This window comes from Saccoglossus kowalevskii, chromosome 8, assembly GCF_978046115.1.
Source record: "Saccoglossus kowalevskii chromosome 8, keSacKowa6.1, whole genome shotgun sequence".
Classification (NCBI taxonomy): Eukaryota; Metazoa; Hemichordata; class Enteropneusta; family Harrimaniidae; genus Saccoglossus; species Saccoglossus kowalevskii.
In genome coordinates, this window is record NC_140648.1 from 16,636,189 (window position 1) to 16,652,849 (window position 16,661).

Genomic DNA, 16,661 nt, shown 5'->3' on the forward strand with positions numbered 1-16,661 from the left:
AGAAACGTCCGCCATCGTGAAACATTAAAATACGACATTACACAAATCATATTCACATAGAAAATCTAAATATTCCTGTTTATCTTAACAACATTTCTGTGGAATCCAAATTACTTCATAACTAGTCTCTGATAGATACGTTAAATTGATTGACCTCAATATATGTTTGACCTACATTTGTGTAATTTTCTTTTCTTTTCATCCACACATCCACATTATCTTCAAGACCTCTTTTAAAGGAAATGAAATGTGTTATTTTTTTGGGCTTCCTTGTCCCCGTACAAAAAATTATTGTCATTGTAATTGAATGAACGAATTAACTTTGTTCTCATTGATGTCAACAACAATCCGTATGAATACATATGATGCCGATCGTGATGTCTCAAAAACAAACCTTCCACATCTGGTGACAATGCATCTTCGCATATTAGCTACAAACAATGAAACCTACACGTCCTCAACAAAATGAGGATAACAACGTCAGTGTTCATTTCCCATTTGAGTCGGCAGTGTGTTGGAGTACGTTACACGAGAAAGACTGTATTACACGAGCAGCGTCGCGGACATGGTTAAAATAGGGTTATTCCCCGCTGTGCTATGTGTCTTTATTGCACTTGGTACCTGTGTCAATGGAAAACATATTCAATCCCGTCGGTCGAATTACGATTCTAATGTAAGTTTGTTTTCTTTTCTCTTCCTTGTAAATGCATTATCTCGTGTCATATATCTTCAGTATTCAGTTTAGTTATGCAATGTATAATTTGTTAGGTAATTTTTACCGACAAGTGTTCATACGTCACAACTTCTACATAATTTAATAATAACGTAAATCGATCAGGACTTTTACAATCGAAGTCACAGGCATATTAACTCACAGCGCGTGACTTGAAATTACGACTAGAAAAATGATCCACGCCACTGTAGTAAAACCCGGTCCCGTTACGCACGCACTGCTCGCTACGGTATAAAATGATGATATTTAACGCTGGCTACCTGTAACCATTCGTAACACCTGGAATTCATTATTATATTTCGCCCTACCGAGCCAAATAGTCGAGGCTCAGCTATTCGGGTGTTGCTTAATAACCTGATACCTAAATCTATACAGTGACATCTATAGTGTTGGTTGCGAAAACCAAAACCTACCACTTTCGCATCGGGATAATGTATACATAGGTACATTACGTAGTAACATTTATGATATCCATATTGCTCAGTTTGGCCAACAAAGTCAATCCAGTTCCTCGATTATATGAACAATATATGGCTTATCGGCTGAAATATCTCTATATCCGATTGGGCAAAATGGTGCAACAACATTACGTTACTCACCCGGCAAACCCAGATTTCATTATTTTATTTTGTTCAGAAGCACGACGTCTAAAATATACTTTGACTGCGTTGGCACTCAAAATACCACAATCAAGACCCCCGACTTTATAACTGGGATCATGCTTATACAAGTACAGGAAATGATAATATATGCCACTACGTTTTATCGTGTCGATAACGTATTTATTAGAGAGTTTAAGATTGGCGTACGTAACGAGAACGTAATGTGATGTTCTAATTTCGTTTGCGTTACGTTCCCGGGTGTCAGAAAACGATTAAGTACAAGCGTTCACAACGGGATCGTAACTGAAACCAGAACCATGTCAATCCGTCTATCATTGGGCAACCATAATATCCAATCAAATTTGTTATGTCATTTCACGTTCGGAATCAGAATCAGTAGTTAGTTCACAGACATTTGACAGAGCTCTCGCTATTTCCATCCACTCTCTGCTGAGGTCCCAGGCCTGCAGACGTCTTTCAGCAGAACAATGTCATGTGTTTTCGGTGGGTATAAATATCAGCTAAACTGCATTCAATATTTCTTATTTTATCATAAATATACAAAATCACTCTAATATAAAACGTTTTATCAGTGTCAGTGAAAATTAATCAAAATTGACAGCGAGAAAAGCTCTCGGAAATCAACTACGAGTCAGTCACCTTGATCACGTTCAAAACGACTGCCGTACGACCAGGCAACCGATGACGTCATTGGTTCGCGCGGAGCTCATGCACAAAGCGGTGACGTGTCCGTTCTCGTATGCGCATCTTAATGTCTCTATTATAGAATTATCAATAACAGTGGATTTTATGACGTCATTGCAGCAGATTATTCGCGATAAGGCATGCCATTGAGCATCAAGGCCCCGTACCATGGATATGAATGCAATGTTGTTGTTGAAAACGAATAAAGTAGAAACTACTTAAAATAAAGAAAAATTGTTAGATAACAAGTAATTAAAATTAAAAACGACATCAAATAAAATGGTCCATTGCCTATATCAACGGATTTTAATATAGAAATACGACAATTTTGTGAAGGCAACGCTGCTCTGTACGCTATAGTGCGTTCGATCGCAGCGTTCCATCTGGAACGCGCGCTTCTAGAATCCCGACTGATGCTGTTGTTCCGGTCATGGCCTCCTGACTCGGTCGCCCGATCGTGTCGATGAACTAAGTTTAGTCCGGGGTGATTCGTCCAAGCAAATGTATGTCCACATACCGCGAGTACAGAGAGATGATTTCTATTTTTTGTAATGAGTAGTACTACACCATTTGCAAAACGATATCAACGAATGACCGACGGTGACTTGTATTTTCTCAGCGTCAAGCTTTCGAGCTTTCCAGTCATATTCGTTTGCTCACTACGCCTCTAAGTTTGTTTGCCTCTCGTAGAATTTGAAAATAACTATTACACAGACAGGACAGGTGTCAGTAACATCTACCTTGATGATTTAAAAACACTTGTGGAATGGGGTAACGATACGACTACGTACTTGTACCCCGGGTACGCACCTATACGCACAGTCGTTCCGCGGCGGCGATCTAGCGTCGTAGCTTTGTCCAAGATCGCGGCGGACACCGAAACGGCGTACCAGTTATGGTGCACGTGCTCTTCGCTCAGGCAATCACTACAGCGCTGCTCCACATCACGTCAGTCACTTGTCTACTCGCAATGAAAATAATTTACATACATGTACAATGTTATTTGATGGATTAAAACTAGTTCCGTGCACTGTGGACTTCTCTCCAAGTCTTCCGCAGCAAATCCACTGCTATTGACAACACTATAAAATAATAACAATAATGAACAAAACAGAGATATTAATTCATTCAAATTCCACATATAAGCACAATGATGATATACACATTCAGTACAATTAGTGTTTCCCATCTGGTGACGGGACATTTCTTGCACAGTAAGTATTAACAACCAACCCGACGCGGTTCAGGTGAAAAAAAATCACTTGTTTTAATCCGTTGTTTGCCATATTGTTGGTTAAAACTACCAGATTATAGTCATGCGAAACATCGATCTATTCTATGCTAATTAATTATGTACATAGGAGTGCGTTGGCAGAAGTGCGGAATCAAGATATTGAACTTAATGTACGTTAGTTTTTACAGAATCGTTACATTTTCGATTTAGTTTAGGAACGTATTAATTACGTGTCGGAAAGGAATTGTCGGTATAATCCAAAATTGTCAATTTCGGTATTCAATTGTACGTCGTAAATGAATACAGATGCATTTACTCAGAGGCAGTACGGAAATTACGTTGTCATTGTTACACTGGGCGTCTACAAGGTTGTACCACCTCCCACAGCCTAGATCGTGGCGTTTTGACACGACACGAACATTTGTTCAATAGTTAGTAAATGACTGTTCACAAACAGTGTGACTTCCTACTGTAATTTTGATTTAAGCATTGTTAATGTGTCGAACTATTTGAGAAGTGTACTTGAATGCAGCACACTCACGTAATCTGCTACCAGATTATAGTCATGCGAAACATCGATCTATTATATGCTTATTAATGATGTACATGGGAGTGCGTTGGCAGAAGTGTGGAATCAAGATATTCAACTTAATGTACGTTAGTTTTTACAGAAGCGTTACATTTTCGATTTAGTTTAGGAACGTATTAATTACGTGTCGGAAAGGAATTGTCGGTATAATCCAAAATTGTCAATTTCGGTATTCAATTGTACGTCGTAAATGAATACAGATGCATTTACTCAGAGGCAGTACGGAAATTACGTTGTCATTCAATTTGTTACACTGGGCGTCTACAAGATTGTACCACCTCCCACAGCCTAGATCGTGGCGTTTTGACACGACACGAACATTTGTTCAATAGTTAGTAAATGACTGTTCACAAATAGTGTGACTTCCTACTGTAATTTTGATTTAAGCATTGTTAATGTGTCGAACTATTTGAGAAGTGTACTTGAATGCAGCACACTCACGTAATCTGCTGGTTTCTCCTCAGATCACAGTCCTGCCGTTACAAGACGCCATTAACTTGATTGACTTGAACGAAACAAATACTGAAATGAGGAGACAAACTATGGGTATCTTTCCCAGTAAGTGTATTATATTTGTCAACTGTTAGTTATGGAAATACTTGCTCTAAAAATAACTCAAATAGTTTACATCGATGTTTGATAATGACAATATAATTGTATACACTTCACATGTGACATAACATATATAGATTGCATATTAAAATTAATTTGGACTTTTTTTCAAATGTTGGGCAAACATTTGTTTCTTGACATATTAATTTAGCTGTTTCAATAGAACTGATACGACAAGCTCTCGTTTGGATCAAGAGCCACGATACTTTCTGCACCTTGCATAGAGTTTCACTCTCTCTCTCTATGTTCATCACACCCACTGAGTGACCCAAAACACGTGTTCAAAAGAAATGTGTTCAGATAGGAAATAGTTCACCTAATGCGCTATTGTAAATCAAATATGATTCCGTTCATGTGAGCGGAGAGAAACTAAAACCTATAATATTAACTGTGCTTTTAATGACATATATAAATGCAACTAGTACTTAATTATTTACTTACTTACTGATGCTGCGTCAATTCCCGAATTACCGTCAGATGCGATGTAATTCTATTTGCGCAAGTGTAACATACCTAGCGACGGGCGAAAGACACCGGTAGACATGCAACCCGGAAGAAGTCAATGACATATTTGAAATAGTGTTTTCAAAAATAGCGGAGTGAGTGCGGGTGGGTACAAACGAGGACAGTACAGCTAGAATAACTAAGTAAGACAGCTGAGAAACCTGGATTTCTAGTTGAAAAAGATGATTTTTCAGAGAAAATAGACTGAAATTGAGAAGATACGTGTTTGTTTCACAGAGTAAGTATGACTAAATACCAGAAAAAAAATAGGAAAATATTACGCGATAGCCAAAGATAATTTGCATGCTCGTATTTCTTGCTTAGGCAGAATAGTGTGCACATTTTCAGGGACTTCTACGAGTTAGTTGAAAGATGATGGCAGTTTTATTTCAGGAGAATTTTGACCCCAGGTCACGCAATATGCGCAAGCTCAAACGATGAACGCGCAAACGCTATCAATTCGGGAACCGGGAATTGTGGCTCACTATCACATGAAGAATAGAGTTCTTAAATGAGTAGGCACATTCTGATTTATGGTAAATGACATTCAAAGAAGTTCAGTAATCGTTTTCTTACATCGATATACTTTTTTAATCAATTTTTGAATATTTAATAGGAAACAAATTGTTTTACCATGTTTTTTTCACGCATGAGCTATGCATTTATATTCACTCCATAGAATGGGGTCTACACAGTATGCGTTATAAACTAATATACATGTACACGCAAACGATTATGTTAAGTTTTTTGTTCATTGCAAAGCGCTTTTTGCATTGGATCCACGGCGCGAACATAGCTATATAACCAACGCAGATAACTACAATGGAAGCACCATACCTGTTTTAAAGTCAGCAATAGTCAATACGTGAATCTTCAACTTGAAAATCATACGTTAATCTGCCATGGTCATATGTGGTAAAGATATCTCCTTAGGTTACATTCTCAAGTTTGTGGACTACTCATAGCCTTAAATATATATATTGTCAATATTCGGTGACTTTACTTCCACAAGTGGGGCATATTAAAACGATAATTTATATACAATAACAACTCTAAGGTATACTTTAGGTGTTAAATTAGGTATTATTTCAGTTGGTTAGAGAGTGTTAAAGTTTCAGTTGGGTAGGGAGTGTTAAAGTAATCACTGCTTTGTGAACATAATACATTGTCCTTGTCTCAAGAAATTTAACAAGTCATGAAAATCCGTCTATATCTGATTTGGTTATCTAGTAATGGTACGTATTATTACAATATCTTTCTAGTATCTAGTATCTAGACCAGATCTCTCCCCAAATATAATTGACTGGCCCGTATCGAGAAAAACGACAACTTAATTATTGTCAATTATCGTAAAAATAGTTAAATACAACCAGAGCGTGATTCTTTGAAAGTTCGAGAAAAAATGAGCGGTATCCAAAAACATTTTTTTTAAAACAATGAGCCTTAATGTATGTTTGTTGAAAGAACAACCAGAGTAGGGTATAACGGTAGACAAGAGTTCATAAAGTCATTGTTACCATGGAAACAAGTTCTGGTATCCCGAACCATATATTTGCATTTCCCTCTGACTGTCCGAATTTGTACTTTGTACATTTGTACCCATGCTCGTTTAATTTATCAACGTGGCTGACCTCAAAGTTGTTTCTGTTATTGTGTTACAGATTCTGTTATTGCATATGTGCTGTTTGGGACGTGTGAATTTGTCACATTCTGGATCATCGATATTGCAAATATATTCGGAGATGGATGGATGAAGATAAAATATTACAAACATCCTGAGGTCGCCGATACAGTATGGAAGACAGTGCAAAGAAATACATTTTCTTTTCTAGGCAGACCTACGTTCACAGTGACGCTTGGACCGTATGACCCGTGTTCCACAATCACGATCATATCTCGCCTAGAAAACAATAACGGTTTTGCCAGGTTGGGTACATTCGCCATGGAGACTGGTATGTATGTGATTAAAAATACAACCGAATTTATAGTAATAGTACATGGAGTGAGAAGCATCATATGATATAGGGTGCACAGGGTAATTTTAATATTTGTTGTCCAATTAAAAGCAAATATGCTACTTTATTCCGTCTGAACATACCAAAGGCTGAGTTTTAAGCTATTTTGTTTTGCATATAGACTGTCCATGTGACCCGGGCACTGGTCAAGGTGATCCACACTATGTGACATTTGACAGACAACACATCGATTTTAACGGCCCATGCAGCTACACTCTGTTAAATACGGTCCCGAACACTACTAATCATACCCTTCAAGTAGTTGCAAAACATGGAGAAGTGGTCAACAGATTTGTTAATGCTGATGCTCGTCGTATTGAGACAGCCTACTTATATATTGATGATCATACAGTTGAGCTACGAGACAACGGAGTGACAATTGTAAGTATTATGAGCACATGTCTGAGAGAATCAGGCAGAGGGTGGAACATGGGGGTCGGCACATTTCTTTCATACTTTGAGGTTTTAATAGATTTAGTTTTAAACTAACAAAAATGGCATTAGAATTTTCTAATCATAATTATCTTCATAATTATCCCGAACCCTTAAAAATGGCCTTTTGGGGTACCGCTAAAATTGGCAAATTTCAAATTTCGTACTGTTTTCATCATGAATTTAAGTGTATTGAATCTTGTCGAAATCATTTGAAATTGATAGGTTGGCTTCTTCAAGCCTTTTCCTTTCAGGTTATATAGTTCATTATTTGCACAAATGATTGGATCATTCCATTCTTTCAGTAGGGGTGACGCAATTTTGCTGACTTTAAAGAAATTGGGAAATAGCCCTTTTGGGGCTATTTTTGAAGAGCTATAACAAAAATGGCCCACATTTTTTTGAGCTGATTTTTATGTGGAATATAGAGGCAACCCAGGTTAGGTTATTCCAGGTTTCAAATTCGTGGAGTGTCTTTTATTTTTTGCTCTACAGCCTCTTAAAGTAGGTCACTTTTTCAAAATGGTGAAAAAGTGTAGTTTTCAGCTGATATGTATTTCTTTTCTATTATCATGAATATTCTACTGAAACGCATCCAGCATTGTGGAAGACTGACCGATTCTATCAAATATTATATTATTAGGCCTATGTTATTCCTTCAACATTATTTTATTTAATGTATTGAATCATATCTGCAACAAGAACGATGATCCTAGACATTGTTCGTGTATAGATAAAATGGGTGTGACTAAAGTGTAACTCATAATTCATTTTTATTTTGTTACTGTAAATCACCGAGATGCAACCAAGAGAGAGGGAGAGAGAAACACACACACACACACACACAGAAACAGAAACAGAAACAGAAACAGAGACAGAAACAGAGAACGAGAGAGAGTGAGAGAGACAGAAACAGAGAGAAAGAGAGACCCATGAATTTCATATAATGACTCTGCATTGTCTTCTGGAGTACACTGTGTTACAACATGTATTTCTTTATCACGGCAATGAACAATATGTGGGCTGCACATGCTCACAGATACCACACAGGCATCACAGGTCAGCTGAACTTGAGGGACCTGACCCATGACCTGACTATTGGTCAAGAGAGGCTGCCATCCGTGATCAGTGTATCAAAGTGGTACAACTTCATATAGCTCCATTACATATACCTAGCTGCTTCTGGTATCTAGCTTTTTTGACACCTTGCTTGTTTAAGAGGAATATTCATTCATATGTTTCTTTTTCTTTTTATTTAAATAATATACATTGAATTTTTAGTTTGTCAGTTATTCATGTATCAAAATCATTTTCTGAATTATATAATGAACTATGAACCCATGTGAGCTAAAGAGAAAGTTTAGATTCTGTCTATATTTGTCAATGACTTCTTTAAGTCAGAGTTGCAAGAACTAATTCCTGGCTTAAGCAAGTATAACATTTACCTTGCACGAAAACATGCATCTGAGGTAGGAAATGGAAAGCCTCCACCCGAAGTAACAATCTAACGAAGTCTATTGAATACAGTAAAGGTAGACCATTTCATTGATTTCATATCTACATCCCATTACCTTCAAGATGTTGCCTTCGGAACACGAGATTTGAAACTGGATGATGGAACAAGAATAACAATTCCGAATGCTATCAAAACTGTTATTCCGAGTAGAATCATAAAGCAATATCAAAGCTTTTGCTACGAGTATGTTCAGCAAGCCAACAGAAATCTCTCCAAGGATTAGATTATTAAATTGACAAAGGGTGGCCATGCATTTGATACTCTAGATGACATGCTGACCAGCCATCGGGATAATGGATGTGATGATGAGTTTTGTCGTCAGACTGGACACGATTCAAAATCTTCAAAACTGTATTTGAAGTCTAACTTCAAGCGTTACCGATGGATGTACTTATCATTGTCTCAGATATGCTCTTAGTGACCACAAGTCTGATACATTCTCCTCAGAATGCAGCCATAACCACACACTTAATTGTGAGCGATGTACTACACTAGATGTGATTATGGACAGTATCAGGAACAATATCCAGAGTTCTCTATCGCCTCAAGAAAAAGAACGCATGTTATTTGAGTTTGACATAGCTAAATCTGACATTGATGCCTGGAAAGCGCACATTGCACGAACATCAAATCAGGAGTGCGCCAAAAATGACGTGCTGAACAATCTAAATGATTCCAGTATTCTCTTGGTCATGGATTGGGCGATGAAGTTTCTTCCTTTGCAGTTTCGTGAGCAAATGGCTGACTTCTTTGACAAGAGAGGAAGAAGCTGGCATGTGTCTTGTGTCATTTTGAAAGAAAATGGCAAATTTCAAGTGGAGTGTTTTGTACATGTCTTCAATTCATGCACCCAGAATTGGTTTGCTGTAGCATCGATTGTTGAACATGTCCTTTCCACGGTCAAGCAACTGAACCCAAAGATTGTCAATGCCTTCCTCAAGAGTGACAACGCAGGTTGCTACCACAATAGGCGGCTTCTATTCGCTCTCACAGGCATTGGCAACAGAACAGGTATAACCGTGAAGAGATACGATTTATCTGATCCCCAGTTTGGCAAGGATATCTGTGACAGAAAGATTGCTCCAATGAAAGCACATATGTCAGTGAAAAGAATGACGTGGTGACTGCTGAGGACATAAAGAAGGCTTTTGATTCCCACGGAGGTACCAAGGATTGTAGGGTAGCAGTTTCTGAGGTAAACTTGGCCAGAGAAAACAACTGGCAAGTTCATTGCAAGTCGTCAATACAACTAGGGACCTACTGACATAACTATCCTTTCTCTCTCTGAAGTGACATCCCAGTAGAAAGGAACACTCAGACATTCCACTCCAGAGACTTTACATGCCCAGCAAGTATTTTCCTGTGAAGAGGAAGGATGCATACAGACATTCACATCTTTCAAAGATCTGGAAAAACCATATGGACACCGAGGAACACCAACGAGAAGTGCCAAAAGAACAATGTATGATGCCATCAGGAAAAAGTGGGCAGCTAAGGTGTCACTTTTCAAAAGGAAAACTAATGCCAACAATCGATTCTAGTCGTGAAGAGATCGCTGCAGTGAAGGTTGCTGAAAAGGGCTGTGCTTTGAAAGAACCGAAAAAACACCAGAAAGTAACTCAAGGTGTAAGATCCTATCTAATTGAGAAGTTTGAAACCGGTAAAAAAACAGGCCGTAAAGCTGATCCAGCTCAAGTCTCCAAAGAAATGCGGTTCTTGAAGAGGGATGATGGAGATCTGATGTTCACTTTATCAGAGTGAAAAACAACCAGACAAAAAGAAAGCTATTTTAGCAGGCTTGCAGCTAAGCAGAAGCAGGCTAAGTGAAGAAGTCACCTGCCTGTTGCTGACCCAATGCAGAGTAACCAGTAGCCTGATGACAGCGAGGACGACGATGACAAGTATGATGCTGATAGCGAACGCCTTGATATGCATGATCTTGTCTTCCAAGAATTGGGGTTGCAACATCCAATTATGTTCAGAGGAATGAACTTATTTCATCTCTATGAAAATCGCACGCTGGAGAAATCGCTCAAATTGAAAGAGATATGTGAACAATTCAAAATAAAGGATGCAGGATCATTGTCTAGAATAGTCTGCTTTTTGAAGCCACTGGAAGAGTACATACAGCAGTGTACTTGCGCTACTACGTAAACTGAAAGAAACATTGTACTCCGTAAACTGAACGGAACAATTGCAAAGTAGATGATGAAAATTGTTAGTTTCTTTCATCATCGCTAAAATGTTTTGATAGTATTCAGGTATAAATATGCTAGGCCTAACAATGGCGATTGCAAAGGTTTCACTCAGTCATTACTCCGTCGAGGGAAAATCTTGGAACTTAATTAGGTTCTGCTTTGCATACGTGTGTATTAACTATAGTTAACTATCAGTCGTCTTATACATACATTGATCTTTCCAATCTACCTGGGTTAGGTTGCAAAATCCATTAAGCCCATTTTTGACATTTCAAGTTAAGAACACTCTCGTATGGCACCAAATGATACACTTTATACAACAATGTAATATTGTTCACAATTTAATAAAGGTGTATTTTTGAAATGATAAAACAGGGAACAAAATACTTACTAAATTAATTACCTTTCTTGATTACTAATTGCAAATATCTTAGCTCAGCAAAGGCAACTTTTATTTTTTTTAAACAAGGAGCAAAACAAACATGAATAATTTTCTCAGGAGTTGCTTTTACCTCATGCAAAAAATGAATTCGGGGGTTATGTCTTTAGGCCTACCTCCCCCGTTTTTTCCGGGGGGGGGGCGATCTCCTATCCATCTGCCTCTGAAATCCAAACTGATTTTAATGTAAATATTTGCACCTGCCAGTTGAGACCATAAAGGAAATGACATAAAAATTGACAGAAATTTATTGTAATCATTATTGTTCTTAAAACTTTATGGTGTCATTTGTTGTGTATTTTCGTGATATGTGTGACCCTAAAGGTTGATTCTAAGACCTGTAATGTTTTTATAAAGTCCATGTACCAATGGATTACTAATTAAGTTATTTTTTATCATTATATGCCTTCCTTATCATATTCCCGTTTTGTGTTATACAAGTAATCTATGACTCGTATGTATGATTTAGATGTACATTATCACATAGGGGCAGTCCATTTTTCGTTATAGGGGTGTAAACAGATGGAAATCCCTGAAATTATATTTGCCAGAATTTCTTAAGGACATGCTCTTGGTGTAAGGTGTTTTTTCAAATGCTTATGTTTGGTTTACTGCACATAATTATAATTCATTGGCACCATGTACAAGATTCCAAAATGTCATGTTTCCTTGAAAAGGTTGAATTTTAAGCAGCTCCTGACAAAAGAGCTGACGACACTCCACGGATTTGAAACTTGTAATGGGTTGACCTATGTTTGGTTCACATTCTATGAAAAAATCAGCCTGAAAAAAGTTGGGCCATTTTTTTTATACAGCTTTGAATATTGCCAAAATATAGCTTTTTTCCGCTTCTTGAAAAATGCAAAAAATTGCAACACCCCTATTGCAAAAATGGAAGCTTTCCATGCTTTGTTTTAAATTTTGTTTACATGAATGTAAAGAAAAGGGGTTAGATTTTAAGCCCTGGAAATTTAATTTGAATCGCAAACTCTTAAATTACTTTAAGGGGGTCATGAAAATGACCATAAATTGAAAGATGCGAGGTTTTGAAGATACCCAAAAAGGGTATATTTTAGGGGGGTGGGATAACTATGAAAATAATTATGATCAGAAATGTTTAACCTTATTTTCGTAGTAGAGACCCTTGCTGTACTTAAACCTCAGAATATAAAAGAAATCCGCCGACCCCCATCTTCCCACTTTTTTTCAAATCTGCCTGATTCTCTCAGACAGTGGTTAATAAATTAACTACGCCTTTAATGCACGCTTATTTTTCATTGTCAGGATTGTTTTTAGATTTATGAATATTTCATAGTAAATGTCTAAAATAGCTGGTTGGAAGGGAGATATTCCTTTAGACATTCCATGGTTATATCAGTTTCCGAAAATGACGTAGGTTGGATCAAATAGACAATTTCGATTGGCTGTGCAGTAAAATGGTATTCAGTAAAGTGATATAGTCTTCACTGTCGCCAGTAGTGTGAACGGCCACCAGATCAGGTCACCACTTACATCACGTAGGCGCCTTGCCGCTAGAGGGCGCGACTTAATATGAACGGTGCATTGCAGTAGGTTGTAGTAAGTTTCAATAATATTTCCACCCTTCTCTTCAAAAGTAAAATGGAACAAATTAAAACAAGCAATGCATGGCACAGTCCCCGTTAGTTATACAATTTAAGATATATAGTTTTGTTTATAGTAATATAGTTGGAACATAAACATGTCAGAAATATGGATCCAGAGGCTGATGCTTAATTATGATGATTTTTTCAACATTGACTTGATTGACATTCAGTTATCTTGTTTATGATCGTCAAACGAGTACTTGTCCATATTTGGAGATATTGCTTTGGAACAGTATTAATTGAAACAAAATGGCCACTGGTCGGCCATGTTGAATACATATGTATATCTATAACATAATGTATAGTGAATATATACAATTCGGCTATTTGAATCAGATAGTCAAGCCAATATACCTGTATATCTATGACATGATGTATAATGAATATATAAAATTTGAACATATTCAGTCAAAGCATGGCAGAGATATGGCACCAGAACTGCATTCATTAAATGAAATAGCCACCGATCATCCATTTTAAAGCGGGGGAGTCGTCACCTGCGCATGCGTCAGATGGCCATAGCGTGTCAGTGTTTACAAACAATCGTCTACACTATGTGTCAGCACTAGCACTTACAACAACAAAAAGTCAGGAGAGACAACAGTGACATTCAATGTCAGGAACTGTTGCCTGGCACAAAAACATTTAAAAAAAACAAACAAAACAAACAAAAACAATCTTCTACCCATGAGCCTTTGCGTTTTTAGCGTGTGTTGTTATCGTTGCTTGGGACTCAATTCCCGCGCGTGCGCAGGTGACGACCCTCCCGCTTTAAATCCAATCTGAAAAACAGTATGATATGCATCAAGGTCCCGTAATGTGACAATTCTTGTTTTCGATGATTTTTAAGCACAAAAATGGCCTCCATTCGACCATCTTGAATCAGACCGTGAAACAAATTGATGTGCACATGTATAATATTATGTATGATGTATGTGTGAAGTTCGAATGTTATCAGTCTAAGATGTAGGTTCGGACGCACACACGCACGCAGGGATCCATGGACACAGGGATGTACGGACACACGGACGCACGAAGGTCAATAAAACATACCAGTGTCATACGAATGTAATTGAAACTCAAATGTAGTAGAAATCTGTATGAATTGTTATTCATATTGCACGAATTCAATTATTTCACAGTTAGTAATAATGTTTTAAATATGAATTCATTAATTACACTAATATACATTGTAATTCGCAGATTGACGGGGTGATAAACAACCAAACTACGTACATGACCCCTGACTTGGCGGTTAGTACTCAAATTATCAGCAATGCCACGAGTGTCGTCTTCTCCCAAGGCGGGCGTTGGTGGGTCGAGTGGGATAAGAACACCCGTAACAACCGAAACCGTTTATTTATTGGTATTCACAAAGATTCTGAGTTGATGGGCAACACATTCGGAATGTTAGGTATTAAGACCAACGAAACGGATTCCGAAGACTATGAATTCAAAGGATTTCGTCTGCTTAATGGGACGTATACTTACGACCAGGAGGAACTGGGAAACAGTTATGAAGTAAATGGAAGGTAAATTTGTAAATCTTGTTATCAAACTGCTCAACACAGCACGTTATACAATATAGCTATGGATTGCGCCACCTAGCGACGAAACTTAGAGTGACTATGTATTACTATAGTAAATGAAAAACGACTGTATAACCAAAATGTTACTTTGAATAACATTTTTTTTTTCATCAAGGTACGTCAGCGGCTAAGTGACGTCACCGATTATGTTCGCCCCTAGAGAGCACCCTTAAAAATATATATCGTACGAGTTAGATGTAGATACTGCTCGGCGTATTACAACAATAGCAGATGTCAAATATAATTCGTATTTAACGTACTTTTTTTGAAATTACAGTTGCCCATAGGAATGATGTGGCGAATAACTCGGTACAGATGAATACGTTTAAGACGATGCTTACAATAGCAAAGTATTTATCCCTGTAGTGCTACCATGGTTACCGTTCAATAGTGCCTGCTATAGATATCAGCGAATAATATTATTATATTATACATGTTGATGAAACCTTCTACTGTGCTCATAATAATTCACCAGGTCCCATTACCAAATGTATAGTAACATAGTCAGCATACACACAAACAACACGAGCGTTGCACACACAAAAACGACCCCTGGCTTTTTTTGGACCTATATTCCAAAATAATTCAGTGTTATATATAACACTTCAGTACGTGTTTAAAGTACATCATTATATATTCATGTAACTGTCAAACATATATTTGATATATATTCCACATAAGCATGATGATGCTTAACTGCGTATTCTCTTTATACTTTATAAGTGCGGTTCTGACAACACTGAATACATTATATGAGTGAATATGGTAATTACATACAACAATATACACGTGTTGTTTGCATTCGGAACATATGTATTGTTTATTTCTATTGTCATCAAATATAATTACGCAGTACTTATATACACAATAATCTCATATTCTAAACGAATTTACTACATATCACAATTAAACATACGCAATTTTCATAAATACCCTTGAATAAACCTAAACACTTTTTACGTGTACATTATTTCGGACCTTGAATATAATAAGTGAGCATGCTTCGTACCGTATAACGTTTTATATAATGTTTTTATGTGATCACCTAGGTGGCGCTTTGTTTTTCGTCACAGAAACATCGGTAATCATCGACGTTATTTTGTCTGTTATTTCCGGTACCATGTACCAGAAAAAATCTATCACACCAGAATTTCACTGATATTCATCAATTCAATAATCACAACTCTACATTTGTTCAGTAGTTTTTATATAATTAATATTACATCATTCACATCACGCTATGGGACCTGGTATAGGATAGGTAATAAATCTTGATATTTGGGAGAAAATGTGGTATGCGTTTTTTGTTATTTTGTTGCGGGCTGACCAGTCATTGTGGGTAGAAAGATGTTGAAAATGAATCTTGAAAACGCATAACAATACACGGCCATTTTAACCTGAAGAACTGCCAATTTTCAATCATTAGAATAAATTCTTCAAAACGTAATACTAGTTTTGATGATGCAACTGTTACCAAACAAAACTCACTGTGGTTGGTTGGTCTACTCAGCAAAGGTGTATGTGCAGTATGACTTCGGGAATACTCCAGGAGTTGGTAAAATGGTCAGAAGAAATTAACATTCATTGCACAGCAATTTTGCATACCGAATTAAGAAAATATAAGAGACAGAGTCATGATGTAAACAACATAAACAATGTTGTACCGTGCAATCCATGCTGAACTGAACATGCATAGTTCTCAAAGTACATTCAGCAATATCTTAATAACAATAACAAAATCAAGTAATATTATTTTTCAATTCATTTATTTATTCACACATAATTTTGAGGTGAGACTACTTTTTGTAATCATGTACTGATTACAAAAAGTAATCTCACTTCAAAATTATTTCGTTTCAATGACCAGA

At 37.1% G+C, this 16,661-nt stretch overlaps 1 protein-coding gene across 1 annotated transcript; it reads left to right on the forward strand.

Moving 5' to 3' along the window:
• Positions 1–525: 525 nt before the first annotated feature.
• LOC100371616 (mucin-5AC) lies at positions 526–16,082 on the forward strand. Its single transcript, XM_002734354.4, has 6 exons — positions 526–673; positions 4,328–4,421; positions 6,641–6,931; positions 7,116–7,375; positions 14,408–14,736; positions 15,071–16,082. Exons 1-6 carry the CDS (start codon positions 566–568, stop codon positions 15,078–15,080), a joined length of 1,092 nt encoding a protein of 363 aa, XP_002734400.2. The 5' UTR covers positions 526–565; the 3' UTR covers positions 15,081–16,082.
• Positions 16,083–16,661: the final 579 nt, after the last annotated feature.